The sequence below is a fragment of the Triplophysa dalaica genome, chromosome 10 (genome assembly GCF_015846415.1).
Source record: "Triplophysa dalaica isolate WHDGS20190420 chromosome 10, ASM1584641v1, whole genome shotgun sequence".
Lineage (NCBI taxonomy): Eukaryota > Metazoa > Chordata > Actinopteri > Cypriniformes > Nemacheilidae > Triplophysa > Triplophysa dalaica.
Genome location: NC_079551.1, coordinates 6,511,887 through 6,532,507, shown reverse-complemented (window position 1 = coordinate 6,532,507; position 20,621 = coordinate 6,511,887). Strand labels below are relative to the sequence as shown.

The 20,621-nt window shown below is 39.7% G+C and overlaps 1 protein-coding gene across 2 annotated transcripts in view; it reads left to right on the top strand.

The window, feature by feature from the left end:
• Positions 1 to 20,621, top strand: part of cntnap5b (contactin associated protein family member 5b) — a 50,831-nt gene that overhangs the window by 1,796 nt on the left and 28,414 nt on the right. For both annotated transcript variants that reach the window (XM_056759563.1, XM_056759561.1), the window contains exons 2-7: positions 9,711 to 9,821; positions 10,923 to 11,116; positions 12,841 to 12,988; positions 17,225 to 17,428; positions 18,499 to 18,683; positions 18,832 to 18,975. In XM_056759563.1, coding sequence (XP_056615541.1) covers positions 9,711 to 9,821; positions 10,923 to 11,116; positions 12,841 to 12,988; positions 17,225 to 17,428; positions 18,499 to 18,683; positions 18,832 to 18,975 — 986 coding nt within the window. The remainder of the gene's footprint in view (positions 1 to 9,710; positions 9,822 to 10,922; positions 11,117 to 12,840; positions 12,989 to 17,224; positions 17,429 to 18,498; positions 18,684 to 18,831; positions 18,976 to 20,621) is intronic.

The window sequence follows — 20,621 nt, the reverse complement described above, 5'->3', positions numbered from 1 at the left end:
GTAGATCAATATTTGATCCTGTCTAGAAGGTGTATGGTCAGTGCAACATGTCTGTAGTTAATGTGATGAACTACACCTGTGCTTACTTTGATAGGTCACCTGTGTGAACTTGAGAGGAACATCCATCACACTGTTCATCGAGAAAAAAAACTTGACACGTCATTGTATGACTTTCATGCCTCTTGGATACAATGGGAGATATTTTTAGAATGTCTTTGTGGTTTTGGTTGCATACAATGGGAGTCGATGGGGGCCGATATTGGTTGGTTATCAACATTCTTCAGAATATTTTCTTTTGTTTTCTGCTGAAGAAAGAAAGTCATACAGGTTTAGCAATGACATAGGAGCGAATAAATGATGAGCAAATTGTCATTTATACATGTACTATTATACATTAACTAGCCTTCTCAAGATCAACCTTGATTGACTCGTTCTGTAGTAACTCACTGTGAAATGGCTTTAAATTAGTAGCGATTTTCTCGCTAAATAAATATTAGCGTTAGATAACAATTATAGATTACAGATATAACAGAAGGCCCTGAGACATCGCAGGCGTGAAACCATCTGTGGTTAAGCGCTTTCAGTTTGGCAATATTAATACCCGCACTAACCGCGCCGTTCTCATAACCCATTAGGTTGCACCAATTATAATTAACAAACTCTTCATACAACAGATTGCAAATAGATAGATGTTCCAATTCCGAATCGCATTACGAGGCAGACAAGACCTAGAAAAAGGCGCCGAAAATAAACTCGCCTCTGTATTTTATTGTGTTGTGAATATGATTTGAAGATGTATATGCTCGGGAAATAGATGGATCACATGTAATAAGAGCCAGAGTCTCTTTGAGAGAGAGAGTCTGTTGTCGGTGGCCTAGTTTTTTTTTCCGCTTTGATCGAACGTGCCTGACAGCGTTCGCCCGCGCAAGTCAATTACTCCTTTTAATTACCTGATCTGTAAGGTCCAGACTCTGAAAACTCAGCTGGGACTCTTCTGCTCTTAAATCAGTAGAATAAAGAGGTCGCAGAGCACTGGTCCTCAATCTTAGATGGTTTTGCTTCAGGAGCCCAGATGTTGCTTTGGAATTCAAGAGGTGACACACGGTACCCAAATCGTAAAGGGATAGTTTTCCCAAAAATAAAAAATAATTCATTCTACTTTGTTTTTAAAACCTGTGTATGATTTTGTTATCTGTGAAACACAAAAGAAGATATTTTGAGAAATGTCCCAGTGGTGGTTGTGTCCATACAAAGGAAGTCAATGGGGGTCAGTGTTGTTTGTGTAACAGAAACATCTGTTGAACACAAAAGAAGATATTTCGAGAAACGTCCCAGTGGTATTGTGTCCTTACAATGGAAGTCAAGTTTGTTTGGTTACCAACATTCTAAAAATATATTCTACAAATATCTTCTTTTGTGTTCTTTAGAAGAAGGAAAGTCATACAGGCTTGGAAAAACTTGAGGGTGGATAAATGATATAAAACATTAACTTTTATCTAGTGGTTTCCTATTCCTTTAGTAAAAAGCTAAAGATTAAATTATACAGTTTTGCGGGGCAAAAAAAACATTACGGCCAGAGCAGTGTAAGGGTCAGATTCGCATTGACCTTGTGTACTTTTCTTTGTATTCAAGGGTGAAGTCACGCCGTTGGCTTCTTCTATAATTACATTTCTTGATGCTTTTTATCATAAATATTGTTTTTTCTTCTGTCCGTCACACTCTTGACTTGGTGCTGTCGTGGTGTATCACGGTAAAATGCTAAAAATAATTCCATGACCTCTCCAGTTCATGAAGAGCGTGGGCATCATTCCTAGATTTCTAACTCTCTAAAGTCCTCTCCCCTTCTCTTTATCCGTCTCTCTATCTCTCCCTCTCTCCAGGAGAGAAATAGCTGCGCTTGCAGCATACAGTAGATCATTGTCTAACTCAATAATTGCCTCTATCTTGTCAGCACACGTGTCAGCTGTAATTTCGGCCCCAAACAAGAGCTAGATCCATAACCGCTGTTTGCGACTGACCTTAAAAGTTAAAGACAAACAAGTTCCCCTCTCCAAACTCCAGAAACGTTCTTAAATGGCCTTTGCTTGCGCATGTTTTTCTCGCTGCGGTGAGGTGTTTATCACGACAACGCCGCTGGGTATTTTAAGACGGTGAATAAATGCCAGAAAATCTATTTTGAAAGATGCGTGGGACGGCGGGGTAAGAAAAAAAACATGAAAATGAAATTAAAAAAGGCTGTCTCTATATGATCCAAAGAATGTCTTTCAATAAGTGACAATTCTGTTGGAAATTGTTAAGCTGTATTTAAAATATATTATCAATGTGGAGTTGATCTTCAGAGGCCTCAAGAGTAGAAAGATACTATTAAAATTGTATAAATTAAAATACAAACGGCCCTGCGATGGGTTGGCACTCCATCCAGGGTGTATCCTGCCTTGATGCCCAATGACTCCTGAGATAGGCGCAGGCTCCCCGTGACCCGAGGTAGTTCGGATAAGTGGTAGAAAATGGATGGATGGATGGAAAATACAAACGTTCATATTCTGATGGACTGTGCTGTTGTGCGACGTATCTGATGTATTGCACAGGTTGGTTTTAAAGGGACAGTTCACCCAAAAGTGAAAATTCTCTTGTTATTTCAAACCTGTATGACTTACTTTCTTTTGCAAAACACAAAAGAAGACCAAACAACGGTGGTACTCATTGAATTACATTGGTTTCATGTCCATACAATATTGTCAATGGCTTCCGCTGTTGTTTGGCTTCTTCAAAAATCTTCTTTTGTGTTCTGCCGGACAAAGAAAGCCATACAGGTTTGAATTAGCAAGAATTTTATTTTTATTTTGGGCTGAACTGTCCCTTTAAGGTTTTATGGTCCTTCCTTTGAATGTCAAATTCTGGTGCTAAGAAACATTTGGCTGTTAAACATTTGGGCATTCTTTTATCATCGCTCATTATGAAAAACAAAACTTGGCATTCAAGACACCAGCTTTGACGAATGACGATTGCTGGAGTTGAAAAAGTTTGTCAGTTTAGTGGCATCTGAGCTTTCATCAACAGTTGAAAAGTTTTGTTTGAGACTCTGGGAACATAAACTAGATACGCACAAGCAGAACTGTACATTCTCTTTTGCTATCTAAATTATGCCTGTAAAGTCACCCTTAGAGAACTACAACGTGTGATGGATGATTGACAGATCAATCCATCAATCTGGAGACTTTGCTATTCACAAACCCGAACCCAAGATATCAGATAGTCTGGTGCTTTCTCCCGACACTAGTTTGAGAAACACGGTTCTTTTAATGTACCTTCCTCTAATGAGATGTTTCCTGCATTAGTGGGTGTTTAGTTTGAAGAACATATGTTTCGCGGTTTCGCAAGCATCACCCCAAGCACAACAAAAGCCCTAACAAGCTGCTAATGGCGTTTCACAAATATTCCACCAACTTCTGCCGTCGTCCCACACTTGTTTTGAAACAATGTTCCTGGTTGTTTCTTACTGTGATCGTTGTTTGCGGTGCACAGTAGAGGTTCTGTAAATATTTCTCTTGGGCTTTTATGCTTGCCATGTGTTGCAGGTTGTTTTATGTATGTAGTCGACCAATCTGAGGTCTGTGCCAGGAGTGGTGTGTTGTTTTTCCAAGACCGATTTTCCAAGCATCGTATTATTGTGTTTTTAAAGTCAATTCTATTAAAGACAACTTTCAAGAGGATTTAAAGGTATAGTTCACAGGAAAATGGAAATTCAACAATTGATTCACCCATTCATATCTTGTAAAGTCAATGTATGACTTTTTTCTTCTGCAGAAAACTAAAGAAGATATTGTTGATAAGCAAAAACATAGCACCCCCTTAACTTCAATTGTATGGACTCAAAATCACAGAGACATTTCTCAAAATCTTTCTTTTGTTTTCCACCGACCACAAATAGCAACCGAAGATCTTCCACTGTTATTTTTCTTTCTTCAGCGAAACGCAACTGGTGTTGTTGAGCAGATTCTCCTTCAAGCAATCCACATTGTCAAAATCCAAAAAGGACAAAAAGCGCAAAGCATGACTTGAGCTGTTTGACAATATATTCAAGCTGCATAGCTTTGTGTAAACAGACTGAAATTTAAGTTGCTGAACGCTAAAAGTCTTTAGTGGGTCTGCGGTGAATGAGAGAACGTTTAGCCAGTCGATACATGGGGAAGCTCTGGTCATGACCTGCATTTATATTTCCCTGAGGTGACTCACGATCAATCAAGATCTGACTGCGTTTCTCAGCTAAACTCTCCAAATAGTCCGTGTTTCGACTGAAAGAGGAACTCTGAAGGAATATGTTTCTATGCTTGATGACCCAGATGGCATAACTTAAGGAAGTGTTTACATATTTTTGTTTATGTAAAATAAGCAGAGCAGTAAACTTTTTGGAGAAAAGTGTTTTTAAAGGGATACTTCACCCAGAAATGAAAATTCTGATATCATTTACTCACCTTCGAGTTGTTCCTAAACTATTTACATTTCTTTGTTTTGATGAACACAGAGAAAGATATTTGGAAGAATGCCTAATAACCAAACAGATCTTGCCCCTCATTGAGTCCCATAGTAGGGAAAATGACTTTATCAGTTTTTATAGTTTTTTTAACTTTAAACAGTTATGGGGTACTTTTGACTACCATTGTTTTTTTCCTAATATGGGGGTCAATTGGGGGCAAGATCTGTCTGGTTATAAGCATTCTTCCAAATATATTTCTCTGTGTTCATCAGAACAAAGAAATGTATACAGATTTGTAACAACTCGAAGGTGAGTAAAGATGACAGAATATTTATTTTTGGGTGAAATACATTAAGTGATGTAGAACATCACAAAACATAATATTATGGTAATATTTCGCTGCTGTCCTTCTGAAACTTGTGTCTTATGTCATTTTTATTTCTTGTCATAAATCATTATTTTTAATCTCGTTTTGTTTCTTACTGGGAAACAATTTTAGTTTGGAAACTAAAACCAATTTGAGTTTCTTTACTGGGAACCACAGTATTAAAAAGTGCTTGTTAACTTTGTCAGCACAGTATTTACTCATTTAAAAAGTACAGATATTTTTCTATTTTCTGAAATACAGTGAATTTTGGACATCTGTGGGGTGGAAGGACAGCGACGATTTGTAGTTTTATGGAGCTTAACAGAGCAGTCATATTATGATAACATTCAGTTCATATTTTTAAAAGGAAAACTGTGATTATAACTTGTGTGTTTCACAGATATGAAATCCCTGAATACCTGTCTGAACGAATGTGAAAAAAATAAATAAACAAATCAGTTATTGAGCTTACAAATCTGTGCTCAAAATGTGCACTTGCTCATAGTAATGATTTATAATTCAAGTCAAGCTGACGTACTTTGACTTAAAGTCCTCGCAAAGATTAAGTAACCTGTGATTTTGTTTCAAACAGAGATAGCGTTAGAGAGGCAAAACGTACAGTTTGTAGAATTGAATTAAACAGTACAAATCTAAACAAACCCGTCTTTTGTCCATTCGAGGATCCCGTCTTCATTGTGTTTTACCTGTTGAGCTGCATTTTACAGCGGATGTGAGGTGCGTCTGTGTCGCTGTCAGCTTTAAATAATAGCCTCACTTTCATTTTCCTCTATTACATCAGCCATCGCTGCCATGGGCAACCGCTACTAAAATCAGGTCAAAGCTAAATGCCAGGCATGAAGAGAGGGCAAAAACGTGGCCCGAGTTATTTTAATTACCCACAATGCCGCGAGAGAGGCCACCAGGCTTTGAGGACCATTGTAAACGGGGCATTTGTGAACGTTAAGTGCTTTTCTAAAAGTAAACGTACAATGGGTATAATAAAAATGATTTTAACTCTTTTATACTAAGACTATATATTGACTTTCCTGAGATTTGAGGGGCAAAATCGATTTAAACTTAAAAATACATTTATTTTAAATGTATGCAACATTTATGCATTTGCCAAACACATTTATTGTAAGTGCATTTAGGGTTTGCATTTCTTTCAGTATGTTTACAAACTTTTTTGCTTGCCGTTTAAGGTTCTAACTTTATATACTGTAATAAAAAGCTTTATTCCACAGCGGAAATGCTGTTTACCGTCTACAAACAGATCTAGGACACTACGGCTACGTGAGAGATCTCCAACAGGATTTAAATTAGTGTTTCACACGTTCTACAGGATGTTGCTGTCCAGGCATTCAGAATTTCACTTTTAGCCGCTGTCTTGCTTTCTTTCTTTTTCGAGGCACCAGGCCCATTTCAATGTGGGAAAAGCTTTTTGAGAATCACATTAGAAATCATATGTTCTGTCACAGCTCGAATGCACAGAGACGTCCGGGGAATTCCATTAAAGGTGGACAGTCTTAAAAGTGCAGCTGGGCTTGTGAAAAAATGGATTGTCGTGCTGGGTTTGCATCGGGCCGCTTTTACGTCCAACAAAGCGTAAGAATACTGCACAGGGGGGCTTGGGTCTGAACTGCAGCCTGCAATTTCGATGATTCTCGCGTGCGCTAATAGTCTTGTACTTGTTTTTCAAGAACCGCAATTGCTTAAAAGCTTTGGGTCTTAAACACTCTAAGGGGCAGCGAACAGTCGAGGATTTGAGTTGGCACGTGTTTTTTAGACAGTTTTTTGTGTTTCTTAACAACGCATCCTTCCTTCCGTACTAACATGTCGTCGGATTGTCAGCGAATTAGACGAGCAATCTTCAAGCTAATACCTCCACCGCCCAGTTGTTTTTCACCCATAAACATTCATTTCACAGCATGCATATGTCAGTAGAAAACGCAGTGCTGACTACGAGAATTTCCAAGGTAAACAAAAATGTAATCTCTTCCAACCCACCGGCCCGTCATGGCATTCATACAGAGAATCCGTCGGATCCCAGTAGAAACAATTACGGGTTGCGTGTTTGTCAAATATACGAAAAGCAATGTATTTTACAGTTCAACAAGCAGCGTGTGTGTGCAAACATCTCAGGGCTTTCGTGTTTGTCATAAATTGCTCTTTGTAGGTGTTATGTGTATTAACTAAGAGCCGTTCTTGATTCATTAAACTGTTTTATTAATTACAAGCTTGCGCGAGTACGCTCGGTTGTCACTAATTAATAAACTAAAAAGAGATGAATATTACCATGATTAATCAATCATGTTAGTAGTAATCAGCTCATTGTATTTGATTACAATAAATACTTTTTAGCATAATGATTGGCTTAAAAATATGTAAATGATATGTGTATACTTGTAAATCTGCAGCCAAAACAAGATTTATATTTGCAATTTGTTACTTGACTCTCTATCGCCATCTCTGTTTGAAATATAGAATTGCAAGTGACCTTAACAGACTTATCTTAAAATAAATTAAATTCAAATGACATCGAACTACCTAATAAAATTCAAACTGCAGGACAGCAAAAATAAAGAAATATTAAATTATACAATACAATTATATAATATTATGTAAGAAAACAAATGATAATTAAAAAACTGTTTTATCCAAATAATAATTTGCTGAATTTTACACTTTTAAAATGTATCTTTCCTATTCCTGTTTGCCCAACACTGTTGCTATCTTCCAGAATGAAGCTCCCACTTTAAGATCACACTATATCAATTTCTATCTCTGACTTTTACCCTCAGAGCATCAGGTGTTAAGCAGTCCCCAAGTCTATCTCGCTTCTCCTCAGCAGGAAAATCTAATCTAGACGTTTCCGCTAGTGGACATTGAGCGCCGGCGGATTCTTCTGCGCTCCACACGCCCATCACCGCACAGGCAGAGATCCCCTGTCAGTCATCTCCAACATTCATATTTATGAGTTTCAGAAACATCACTCGCTCAATTTGCCGGCTTTACTCGCTTATAGGAGAGAAGATAGCCGGATAGCGACAGACACCCTGTTGAAAAATGCATCATGGGGCGGATTATGAAAGTATTCGTTCTGGAGGAAACCGGCTTCAGAGGTTGCACGGTCTTCTCATTAGGGATTTTCTCAAACTAAATATACCGCAGAGCCCGAGGAGGACGTTTCATTTATGGCTTATTTTCTCGAAGACGTCCGACATCCCTCGAAACCGTCGTAAAGGGAGCCAGGGGCCGGATCTCGCCCCTGGCCTCTCTCCTTGCTGTGACCTTACTTGACACTCTGCGTTTCATGTGTTTCTAATCCCTATGTCTCTCTCCTTCTCTCTTTTAACTCCCTGTCTCTCAGGAAAACATTTGCAAGGCTGTGAGTGATGGTATTTGATGTCAGGCTCATTCAGAAATCTTTTGAAAGGTTAATTAGCTGAGAAATCATTTCGGCTTCCTCAAACACTCAAGTGAGACTCAGAGATCCATTGACACTATCTCTACCTCTCTCTCTCTCTCTCTCTCTCTCTCTCTCGCTCGTTCGCTTTCCCCTCATTTTCCTTCCTCACATGTTAACTGGATGATTGAAGGCTCATTGTCCATTTGTGAATGAAGTTTGCCATATTCACTGCTTCTCTACTGGTCCATTAACCAGTGTCTTCAGCCAAGTTCGACATCAAGAATTAAGTCATCACTAACAAACCATTTTTTCATTCTATGCCATCGTTTGTGCATTTCCATGTAAAGAATTTGACAATGTAGGGCGTAATTTTGCAAACTAAGGAATTGTATTGAATTGTGACAATTTCAATTGGTGGAGATGGTGGTCTAGTTGGTTAAACCACTGAACTGGTAAATCAAAGGTTGCTGGTCCGATCCCAGCAGCCACCAGCAGTGTGTCCTTGAGCAAGACACTTTACTCCACGTTGCTCCAGGGGGATTGTCCCTGTAATAAGTGCACTGTAAGTCGCTTTGGATAAAAGCGTCTGCCAAATGCCTAAATGACAATTTAATAAGGCTTGTTTTTGCTATTAATGCTATATTTTATTGTGTCACTTTTTTAAGTTTACCAAAACTTTTCGTGCAGGTCAACTCTGCTTGGGAAATATGTTGTCCGTTAACATTCTTTCTCTGCCCATGTTGCCTAGATGACATCATAGTGAAACTTGATGACAATTATACTTAATATTTAATAACTGTTCATTATGTATAAAACATTCATCTTGAATGGTCAAGAGTGCTTTAAAAAAATCTCTGTAGATGGTTTCATCAGACGCACGCACATGGCCTGAAGTTATATTCCGGGCTGTGTTTGTTGATCGGTCCGGCTAACTATTTTATTATATTTATGTTATTATTCATTTATATTAAAATTGTGATTTCAATTGTACAAAGTAAGCAATTTGTTTAATTGTATTATTTATATTTTATTAAACAATTTATCGAATGGGTTGTGTTACTTTATCGCATGTAAGTTTAACAAAGTAATTGTTCTTCTACTTGTAACCAAAAATATTACTTTTAATCATACATTTTACTTGCTGGCTAATGTTACTTCACTTGTTATTTATTTTGCTTGTTATCAGAAATAATTCACATGGACTATTCTTTACGGATGTGTACTGGAAGTTAAGTTCGGGCCACAAAAGCTTGCATGCGCGGTAGCGTTATATACACGTGGAAAATTGGGCAAACATATTTCAAGGACCATTTTCTACAACGTTTTTACAGACCCGAGAAAGATATTTAAGGAAATAAACTAGGTTAAATAAACCATTTTGACCTATTGTTGACATCGTCTGTGGTCGCCATAGAAATCGTAAGATCTGATTGGGTTATTTGCATTTTCTGTTCTAGATCACTGCAATGGGCCGCTCGTGTCGTCCCTACCCCCCACATCGTTCCAGAGCTCGACGTCCTCCTCTGACAGCCAGTCGCCGTATTTAGCCAAGCTCAACAGAAAAGATGGTGAGCGAATCCAATGTGAAAAGTTGAAATATGTGCTTATTTGCTTAAGGAGGTATTGCACGTATATTTATGCATTTTGGCAGATTATTACTACCTGATTTGTTACGTTCCATCATGTTTCCCTCTTGCAAACAATTGCTTATAAAAAAAATCGCTTAGATTTAGTTATGATTGGATGAGTCTGAGCTCAAATGAGATTGGATGTATGGATGTAATGCGGACACTTATGATCCCACATCAGTTGAAAGCTATTTTATTATTTGTTAAGTTAGTTGGTAACACCATTTAATTATATTATTTAACAGAAATATTGTTTATATTAATAGTTAATGTAACAATGTAGCCAACATGGATCTAGATCCAGCTAGCATACTGCATCCGGCTGGCGTGTGTACTCATATTTGTTATGTAAAAAAATCCAATTTGGTATGTCAGCACGGATAAATTTCAAGCTAAATATGTGACCAAGTATTACGAAATGTTCCTCAGCCTTAAGGGTTGATTTGATTATAATTCAGTTGACTTACAGGTCAAGAGCTCGATTTACTCTATCGCCTGACAGAACGCCGACTCCCATCGTGACTCAGCATGCACATGCCAGCGGATCATCGCCGTGTGTTTACTCCAGCGCTGGAATTCCCATCTATTTGTGCTGTGATTTAAACAGATACGGTGCCAATATAAGTTAGATTTCCCAATTAGTGTGCGCAGCCAAGCTTTAAAGAAGCACACTTGGCAGGCTCCTCGGAAGACGTTTCTGTCTGGCTGCCGAATGCTGCCTTATACCTTTTTGGCTTTTAATTAAAAGTTGATCTTTGGTTAAATAGGGAACCTTTTTGATACTTGATATAAAGGGTTGAGTGTGTAACCCAGTGTTCATTTTAAATAAAGCCATTAGGTTGATGGAAGGAATGCTGACGATTTGACACCATTGCCAGATTTGTGGCATCAAAGCTTTGATATGCATTGAATAGGTGGCATATCCACAATCCAAATTATATGTTTGCTTTAATTTGAATTATGACTCAATCACACTTCTACACTTGGATAAACGAATTATGATTTACACCAGAGTATTGTGTGCTCGTGTCTTTGTGTAAGGAGGAGGTGGCTGGGCTCCAGAGCGCACAGACAGACAGCGTTGGCTACAGGTGGATCTGCGGGAAAGGGTCGAGGTCACAGCTGTGGCAACCCAAGGTCGTTTCGGAAGCCCTGATTGGGTGACGAGCTACATGCTGCTTTACAGTGACACAGGAAGAGCTTGGAAGCAGTTCAGACAAGAGGACAATGTAGGGGTCAGTACTCTCCATCCAACCTCTTATTATATTTATAATGCATTAGCACTGGAAATAAGTACAGCTTTCTGCATAATGTGGATCCAGATAATTCATTCGCTTGTCTGTCTTCCACCAAACTGGAATAATTTGAAAGATATAATGAATTTATTCCCACTGTGCTTTCGCCTTTCACTTGGTAACCGCCTCTCGTCCAGAACCGGCCATCCACAAATGGTTCACGTTTTAATTAGCGACTCGGATTTAATTGAATCGCTTATACACAGATTAAATACACTCCTGCTCTTGAGCGATGAGACTTTTATATCCATGGCAAAACTTATTTCATGGTCTCCCGACCTCAGTGGTCACCATGAGCTCGGCCCAAAATCCTCGTCGAATTACTTTTCCTTTTTTTTGTGATAGTTTTACTTTGACAACTTTGAAATCGATTGTTTCGCCAGACACGTCAGCTGCATCGCCGAACACTCGCAGGCAAACAAACTGCCTCGTCCACCTTCCCTAAATCAATACTAGTCATTTCAAAGCTCTATCATTCCCCTGCATTCTTATTTAGCTCTGGCTCGGTGATATCTCGCCCGCCGTTACCTAGTCTCGTTACGAGAGGTCGGGTTCATGCTAAAGAAATCACGAGTGCTAAACAAACCGAATGCTGTTTCAGAAAGTGGATGCAGGGGGCTGTGTGTTTTCTCCCTCAAACTCGTCTCGTACAACTTTTTTTATTTGTGATTTTTTTGTATGCTGATGGTTCTACGTTGGCCTCTTTTATCTTCCACCCGACGGGGAAAAAAGGCGCTGATTAGTTTGAGAAAGGAGTTTAATGGAGGTCTTTGAAGGTGTGAAGCATTTTAATGAGTGGAAGATTAAAAGACGTGGAGCGGTTTTAAAGAGCGGCATGCGCCCCGGGTCCTGCCCGCTCCTCTAGTAGGCGGCACAGCTGCGGGGATCACCCCCAGCTATTCTAAACCTGGATTAGCTGCGACGCTTTGAGAAAAGCTTTAAGAAACCAATGCAGCCGCTGGCTCCCTGCTAACCTTTTTGTGTTAGTTTTAAAAAAGGTAAATGCAACTTGGCAACAGTTCAACACTATGTATAGATAGTTAAAGAACTTTGCCTCAAACTCTCTTATTGTTTGAGAGAGTTTATGTGAGGTTAACTCGTATGGTTTATATATAGTTACATTACGTGTTAGCTGCGCTAAATTGCTATCCTTACAATGCAGATTGGCTCATGGTGCCAGAAGAACGCACACGGTCCCAAACCCTTCACTAGCGGCTCTCCTGAGCTGGGACATCAGTGGTAGCAAACAGGGAAAAATTTAAGATCATTTCACGCTTTTACGTCCTGCAAAATAACAGACTGTGAAAAAATGTCTGGTATACTATAGCATAATATTTGTCATTTATTTGTCACAGCTTATTTTTAATGGCCGTCAGCAGGGATGCTTTTTTCCCGGATAATGTTGTGCATAATGGATGTATCAGCAGGCTCGCTGTCCATGCTAACCAAACAAACCTTCACCCCCTGGAAGTACAGCTAAAACTGTACAAACCTAATGGTCCCAATTGTATCATGAATGAGAGGCTACTGTCAAATGGCTTATTCATGCATAAAGTACACAAGCAAGATCTTAAGAAAATTCTAGCGGCACAGGTTAGCAATATGCACGCATGTATGTTACTATTAACGTTTTCGTTTTTCACTTGTTAATTTTACCACTGCAGACGTTCCCAGGAAACACTAATTCAGATGGGATTGTTCACCACAAGCTCTCACACTCCATCAGAACACGGTTCCTGCGGTTCTTGCCGTTAGACTGGAGTCCCGGGGGATGGATAGGCCTCAGAGTGGAGGTCTACGGTTGTGCTTACAGTGAGTACCACTTTTGTGGAATAAATGTTCGTCTTGGAATAGTACTGACATGAGTACATTTTTAACAATAGTTGACCTAAAAATTAAACATCTTTCATCATTTACATTTAGCATTTAGGCATTTGGCATATCTTTATCCTATACATTTCACATAGGTATTTGCAATCCCCTGGGATCAAACCCACAACCTTGCGTTGTCAATGCAATGCGCTTATCACTGAGCTACAGGAAAGCTTTTCCAAACCTGTATGACTTTCTTTCCTCTACAGAACACAAAAGGAAATATTTTGAAGAATGTTGGTAACCAAACAACATTTACTCAATTGACGTTAATTGTGTGGACACAAAACCATTTAGACATTAAAAACTATCTTTTGTGTTTCACTGAAGAAATTAAGAGTCATGTTTTGAATGCTTGTTATGGGTGAATTATCCCGATAAGGACTGATTTCCCAGCACTCTTACAGCATTCTTCATGCGTAGTGAAGTTCAAGTTTGGTAATCTCTCAAATGCATATTTGTACAGCGAATATGATGTAGCCAAAAAAAGATGTAAAATCAAAGATACTGTAAATGTCACATATTGACCTCTTGGCACAACACTCATAAAATGTTTTCCCAGGGCCATCTATAAAATGTTACACGCCACATGAATTTAAGCAGCGACCCTCACTGTGATCGACCCATAACTATCTTGCATCCTGACATCTCGACACGCTTAACAACTGCTTTATGATACAGCTAAAAACAGCAGATGAGCAGAACAGCTAGTGCTTCAGCTGTTTTCGTAAACGCAGGTAATTCATTGTTAGTGTAAAGTTTTTTTACTGGAGTCAGCCTGAGTTGGTTTAGACTTTGCCTTCCCTGTGTATCAAAGTAAAGAGTAAGAATCAATCGGTTACCTCAAGGGTATACGCGCCCTGTGCCTGAAATATTTATAACAACGGCGCTGCTTGTGCCTGTTTTCTCTCTTTTTTTTAACACCCTCCTTGTTTCGTTCTCATCATCTCTCCTCAGGTCGACCGCATTTGCAGTCGGCTCGCTGAGCTGCGCCCATTGTCAATTCAAAGCTTGACTCGGCGACCTATCACCGCCGTGTTTATTCTGTAGACGCTAATTTGGTGAGATAGGACGGAATGTGACACCGCTTGGGGCGACTCGGTTTACCACGTTGATCAAACATGATAAGTGGGTGCTGACCACACAGTATTTCAGTAATAGGGTTTGATAACCCCAGACGCTAGCGCTTTCTCAATGTCAGACCACTGACAGGTTAGCATTAGCATTAGCGGCGGGGGCACACGCGCGTTTTGAAGTAGCGCCGGGTGAATCGAGCACTGAATTAGCGCTCGGTAATTACATTTATAATTAGTCTGGTGCTCGTGCACTCTGTATTTATAATGGCTTCACGCAGGGTCGCACGAATTTAGCACAAAGCGCATATGAACATGTCTGGTGACCTGAACTTCAGTTAAAGAATGGAACGTGAAGGGAAAATACTTGGCGTCGCTGATGGGATAAAGAGCATTCAAACATGTCTGAGAAAGAAACACATTAAAGGCAGTGGATTCCCTCTCTCTCTCTCTCTCTCTCTCTCTCTAGCTCTCTCTCGACTGCTCTAACTCGAACGTCCTCGGTGGTGCCTTGGCCTTATTCATGCACTGCTGAGTGCTCCTGAAGTCAATTAGTTTTAAATCTGTCAAGTGCCTTTGCTGCTAACTGCAATTTAAGGCCGCGGCATCGTGGAATAAACAGTTTGCGTGCGTCTGTCCGAAATAAGGAGTGTGTTGCAGGAGCATACAAGTGTGTAGATCATTGTGTGCGTGCGTCGCTGCGCGGTGGCCATTAATTCACATTGGTGCACTGCTGCGTTGATACCACCAAGAGACCCATAGATAAAGTGAGATCTGCTTTTGGGTTTGTGGTCAGCTTTGTTTGTTTGTGTATGTGTGCTTGAAACAATAAGGCCTGCTTTTTCCCCGCATTTCTGCATGTTGAAATGTGTAAAATGGAGCAGACGGCATACTTAAAAGCTGAAATGATGAAGAAAGAATTGTGGACTTGGTGAACCGTGCACCAAGGAAAGTGCATTAGGAAAGCATGTACGGTTACTTTCGAGTTCAAGACTTCTACAGTAAGTTGGATAAGAGGAATGTATAAATATTTGAGAATAAATCCTTATTCTGAAGGGCTTTATGTGGATTCGGGTAGGCCTTGCAGCAAGGTAGACAGAAAGGTGATAAGTTTATTTCACCATCTGCAATCTAGAATAAATAATAATATCATGAATAATTTATTCGACAGCGTAATTCTGCTGTGCGTTGCATTTTACAAAGAGTCTGGCTGAGTTTACATACAGTGAGTTTGAATTTGACTGTACTTATTCTTCCCCTCAGGAAGGATTATACAATATGCATTTTTTTCCCTAAACCTGACCGCATTTTCAACTTTCTTTTTTAAGCCTTCCATATTTATTAAGGTTATAATAATGCCACTTCTGCAAAGATTTGCTTGTTGTGTGTCCTATACAGAACCTATACAAATACCGTTGCTGAAGCTTCAAAATGCCAGACAAACACGATCTCTTCCGATCTTTCCACTTTTTCTCAATATGCATTTGCCGGCGTTCTCGGACCGTATGCGTTGGTTCTATATTCAGCAGACTGCTCTGAGCTCTTCGCTTGGCTTTGCCTGTCATGGCTAGTTAGTTCCTGTCCCTGATGCTCAGTCTGGCTACGCGTCTGGTTCGTCTGGTGAGGGGAGATGGATAAAAAGAGATACATTTACTGTCTAACCTCTGCGCCCGCGTCGAAATCCACATTTCTGCCTCCTATTGCTTGAGATGGTAGTTGTTATGAAGGCTTGCTTGGAGATTGGCATGTTTTTTGAGTGAACCATTTAGAGGTGAAATGAAATTTACTGCCTAGATCTTGAACAGGAATGTAGATACTGGAGGGAAAGTTTAAACGATTTCAACAATTTTCATTTCTCAAAATATCTTATTTTTTTGGTTCCACAGTGTAAAGTATTAGGGAATGTTTTATTTGAGGAGTGAGCAACTCACCAGCACCTTTCCGGGTGAAAATTCAGTGAGATCTTTTGGGATTTGATTGAGTGTTGAAAATCCAATGACGTTAGGCTGTGATATCCCGGTGTTTGCTAAGGTGTCATGTGACTTAAGTGATTTGATTTTTACCTGGTGGATAATAAATGGATAAATAAAATCTCATACACATTAAAGCAGGGATTAAGCCATACTGTACATACTGTATGCCAAAATAGCTTAGTGACTAAATGGAAGACTAGTAAACACTAAAACACCCTAATAGTCACGTTATAGTCACATTATTGGCTGTATTGCCCTTGCCGTGCAGCTTTGGGTACGTCAGCAGGACGTTTTTATAGCCTATGTTGATAAAATATTATGTTTTCATAAGAGGCCTTTGTCAAGTCTGTAAAATTGCATGGTTGTTTAGAAAAACATTTGTGCTATGTACTTTCAGAAATGAAGTTAATGTTACTTGACTAGCTCTACATTTCATAAAAGTTGGCAGTACCTATGGCTGAGATAATTATGAGGAAGTAAAGTTTAATGCAGTACAGTTCTTTCAGGTTTGTTTGGACTTGGCTATTAAACCAGAAAATATTGTATTTTTTAGACAATATAATGTTCTTCATATTAGTTGGAGCCATAAACAACAGGTTTCTTGAAATATTGTGATTGTACATTTTTGAAATGATGTAATTATTCATTGTTATCATTGTGTAATGAATACAGATGTGCAAGAAAAATGTCTCGCTGCTTTCATTTATTTCCATAATGTGCATGCAAACGTGTTAATAAAGTTTGTTAAGTATGTTTAAGATACTTAAATGTTTACCTTCCCTATTATTGTTTAACTGTACGGTAGGAATAGTGGTTTAAGCAAGGGAAGTTTATATTGTGCATTATGTCACAAGTGATAGAAAACGTAATGGGGGCCTGTGACCCAGTAGAGCTGAAGGTCTAGCAACGTTCCTGGTTTTCATCGTTGGACTTAAATGCAAAATAAAATCACAGAAGGTTTTGTAGGAAGGCAGATAAGGTCAATTTTGATCTTGCGTTGCCTTTGAAATTCAAAATGGATGTTGCGATGCTTTAAGAGCTGCTTTCATTATCATCAGATAACTATTAAGTGTCGAATTTCCTTCCCCTCACTTAATGATTCAGATTGAAAATGTTTTTCCCACGCTCAGAGTCGGATGTTGCAGACTTCAACGGCAGGAGTTCTCTGCTGTACCGCTTCAATCAGAAGTCCACCAGCACGGTGAAAGATGTAATCTCGCTACGGTTCAAGAGTCAGCGTGCGGACGGGGTTCTCGTCCATGGTGAGGGGCAACGGGGCGATTACATCACGCTGGAGCTACACAAGGGCAGACTGGCTCTACACATCAATCTCGGTTTGTACCCTTTCAAGTTTTGTAATCCTTCCTAAGAATGCACGGTAGTGTTTTATCTTCATAATCTTCGCAAATACTTCACACGTACCGTTTACCGCACTTACGCTAACACTAAACTCATTTGAGGCGCTCATGAGATGCAGTGTTTAGATTGTAAGCATGTTTGGCTTTGTAGAGGCGTTCAGTCATCGCCTTAAGATGAAACGTCGGCTAGCACGATCACGGCATCTTAGCGCAATCAGACGGTAGGCGGCTGCGAAACAGAGATTTGATTAAGAGGTTGAATCGCACAGAAGTGAAGCGAGCTAGCACGAGGGCTGCTTTAAAGTCCCAGAGTCTCGTCTTCAATTAGCACCAGCAGTCAAAGCGAACGCGTCGCACGTTACGCGTGCTCTGATTGCTGAAGTACGCCGAAATGCGATTATGTTGATGCTGTTAGTCAGGACGATGTTTTCCTTTTACATTTGCATAAACAAAGCTTTCGCATTGGGACGTTTTAATGACAATTACGCCCATCTCACCCCTCAATACTCATTTTCATAATGCATTTAGGTTTTCAAGATTATGCGATTCTGAGTAATTATACTGATTACTGTTAGTCATTTTTATTACACTGTTGGATTTTTTTTATCACATCAGCGTAAATGCGTACATCAGGATGTACAGATATTAGCGTTGTGTTTAGATACTTCACAAATTTTTTTTCACATTAGAGTTAATGACATTTAGGAGTTGGGTTAAAAATGGATTTTGAAAAGTCTTTTATAATTCAAACATCCAGTACCTTGTTGAAAATAACAGCATATGCTGGGTTAAGTATGTTTTGATGCCAGTTTGCTGGTTTGTGCTGGTTTAAGCTGGTCATGTGCTGATCCTCACCAGCTTAAATCAGGACTAGCACGTGACCATCTTAAACCAGCGCAAACCAGCATCAAAACACACCTAACCCAGCATAGGGTAAACCAGCAGGGTTTGATGAAAATAGTCAAGCATACAGAACATAAACATACAGAAAGAAATATTATGAGTAACGTTAGTTTATTTGAAACCCTCTCCGTTTTTCTCTCAAGATGATGCTAAGACGCGTGCTAGCAGTGGCCACGTTTCTGTGTTTCTGGGTAGTCTACTGGACGACCAGCACTGGCACTCGGTCCTGATCGAGCGATTTAACAAGCAGATTAACTTCACGGTGGACAGACTAACCAGAAGAGTGAGAACGGGTGGCGTCGACGATTCACTGGAGGTCGATTACGAGGTGAGAATGTTTCTTACATTTGAAATATGTATTGAATTACCGTGTAAAATCTTAGCAAACCCACATTGGATCTCTGTGCTAAAATGAAACGTCTCGCTGTGTTTTTAAAACCTTACCATTGCTTTCCTGTCCCATTCATTTCACAAAGCTCAGCATCGGAGGCATCCCTCTACCCGGAAAGCCAGGCACGTTTCTACGGAAGAACTTTCACGGATGTATGGAGAACCTGTATTACAACGGAGTCAACATTATTGACCTGGCCAAACGGCGCAAGCCACAAATCTACAGCGTGGTGAGAATGTTTTTCTCGTAGTTATTATTGATAATCGTATGCGAAAGTTGTTGTTAGGGGCCAAAAAAGATGCACAGTAAGAACAATTACCGCAAGCCTAGATGAATCACATCTTAACTTCATCATAATGGATTGTTTTGGAGTCTTTAGCGATTTCTTTCAGAACAGTTATCCGAGTGGTGTTAGTTTTTACCTGCGTTTTTAAGAAATGCATCTCAGTGCTGGCATACAGCAGGAGGGAACGATCCGCAGTGTTGCGTTTTTTGGAGCCATCGCCAATAAACAGTGGCACGAGGGAGCTTTTCGCCAGAGTAAATTGAGGTTTTGTTCGCATAATTCGAACAAAGCAAGAGAACTTTGTCATTAGAATATATTTTACAAGGTGAGCAGTCAGTTTCCAAGATGTTCTCGGGACTTGGATCACGCCTCATTAGAGACTTGCTGACGAACGCCTCGTGAAAGGATTTGCCGGCTCGCGAAAGGTCTGGGGACTGAATTTACGGTCATTTTGAAATGAAAAGGAATTTAATGAGAGGGACGGCTTAGCCTAATGACACACGCTGGTTATCTGACTACACCAGGACTGTGATATTGAAATGTCCGCGTTATTTTATATTGTTGAGGATCTATTGCCCTATTCATCACGAATATACAGTATTTAGAACGTTTTATGTATTAGAGCCATTTTCACACAGTAATACTGATAAATGAACATACAATTACCAGAATCCGCTTTCATGTAAATGAAAAACAACAGATTTCTGTCTTTTTACTGGTAAAATACAAATTACATTTGTGATGTCATCAAGTTTGTTTTTGTGGCTCATGAATCAAAGACACCATACTTGACGATACAAAAAACAACAAATTTCTTATCATTTATTCACCTTCAAGTTGACCTGTATATGACTCTTTCTTCTCTAGAAGACAATAGAAGATATTTTGAGAAATGTCTCGTGGTGTTGTGGTGTCTATTCAATGGAAGTCAGTGGGTTTAGTGTTGCTTGGTTACTAACGTTCTTCAAAATATTTTCTTTTGTGTTCCACAGGATAAAGTCATACAGGTTTAAAATGAGCGAAGAACATTAGTCCTAAATTCCTGTTATTGACAATATGATACAGTCCCGGAATCGCCCCCACAATTCTGCATTATTGTTTTGCATTTTCACAGTTCATAGCCTCAAGAAATGACAATCGTTTCTAATAAAGCAACGTCGCGAGATGTCATTCTTACGCGTTCATTGTTACCGCCCGTTCCCCACCGCGATCATGTTTAATGGCTTGTCGTCCGCTGTCATATCAGTGCAGTCGACTACACCAGAGCACAGCTAATCACTCCCACCATTAATCCGGCCCACATGCTGGATATTGCATCTTGTAATGGGCCAGACAGGAGTTCAGCGAGTGCGCGCTACTAATAACCGAAAGGCCCGAGTCCCACTTAGTCCCCGCCACCCTCTGAGAATTTCACAGCGGACACCACCCCGTGCTCTCTCTCCCTCAATTATGCGGTGGTTTTTCGGCACGCACTCCTAAGGGGCCTTTGGGGCTCAATTAGGTCTAAGCAATGAGGCATCGTGTCTCTGGTGTAAGCACGCCATCATAGTGGGAATTTAGCATATATCAGATTTGCATTGTGGGATACG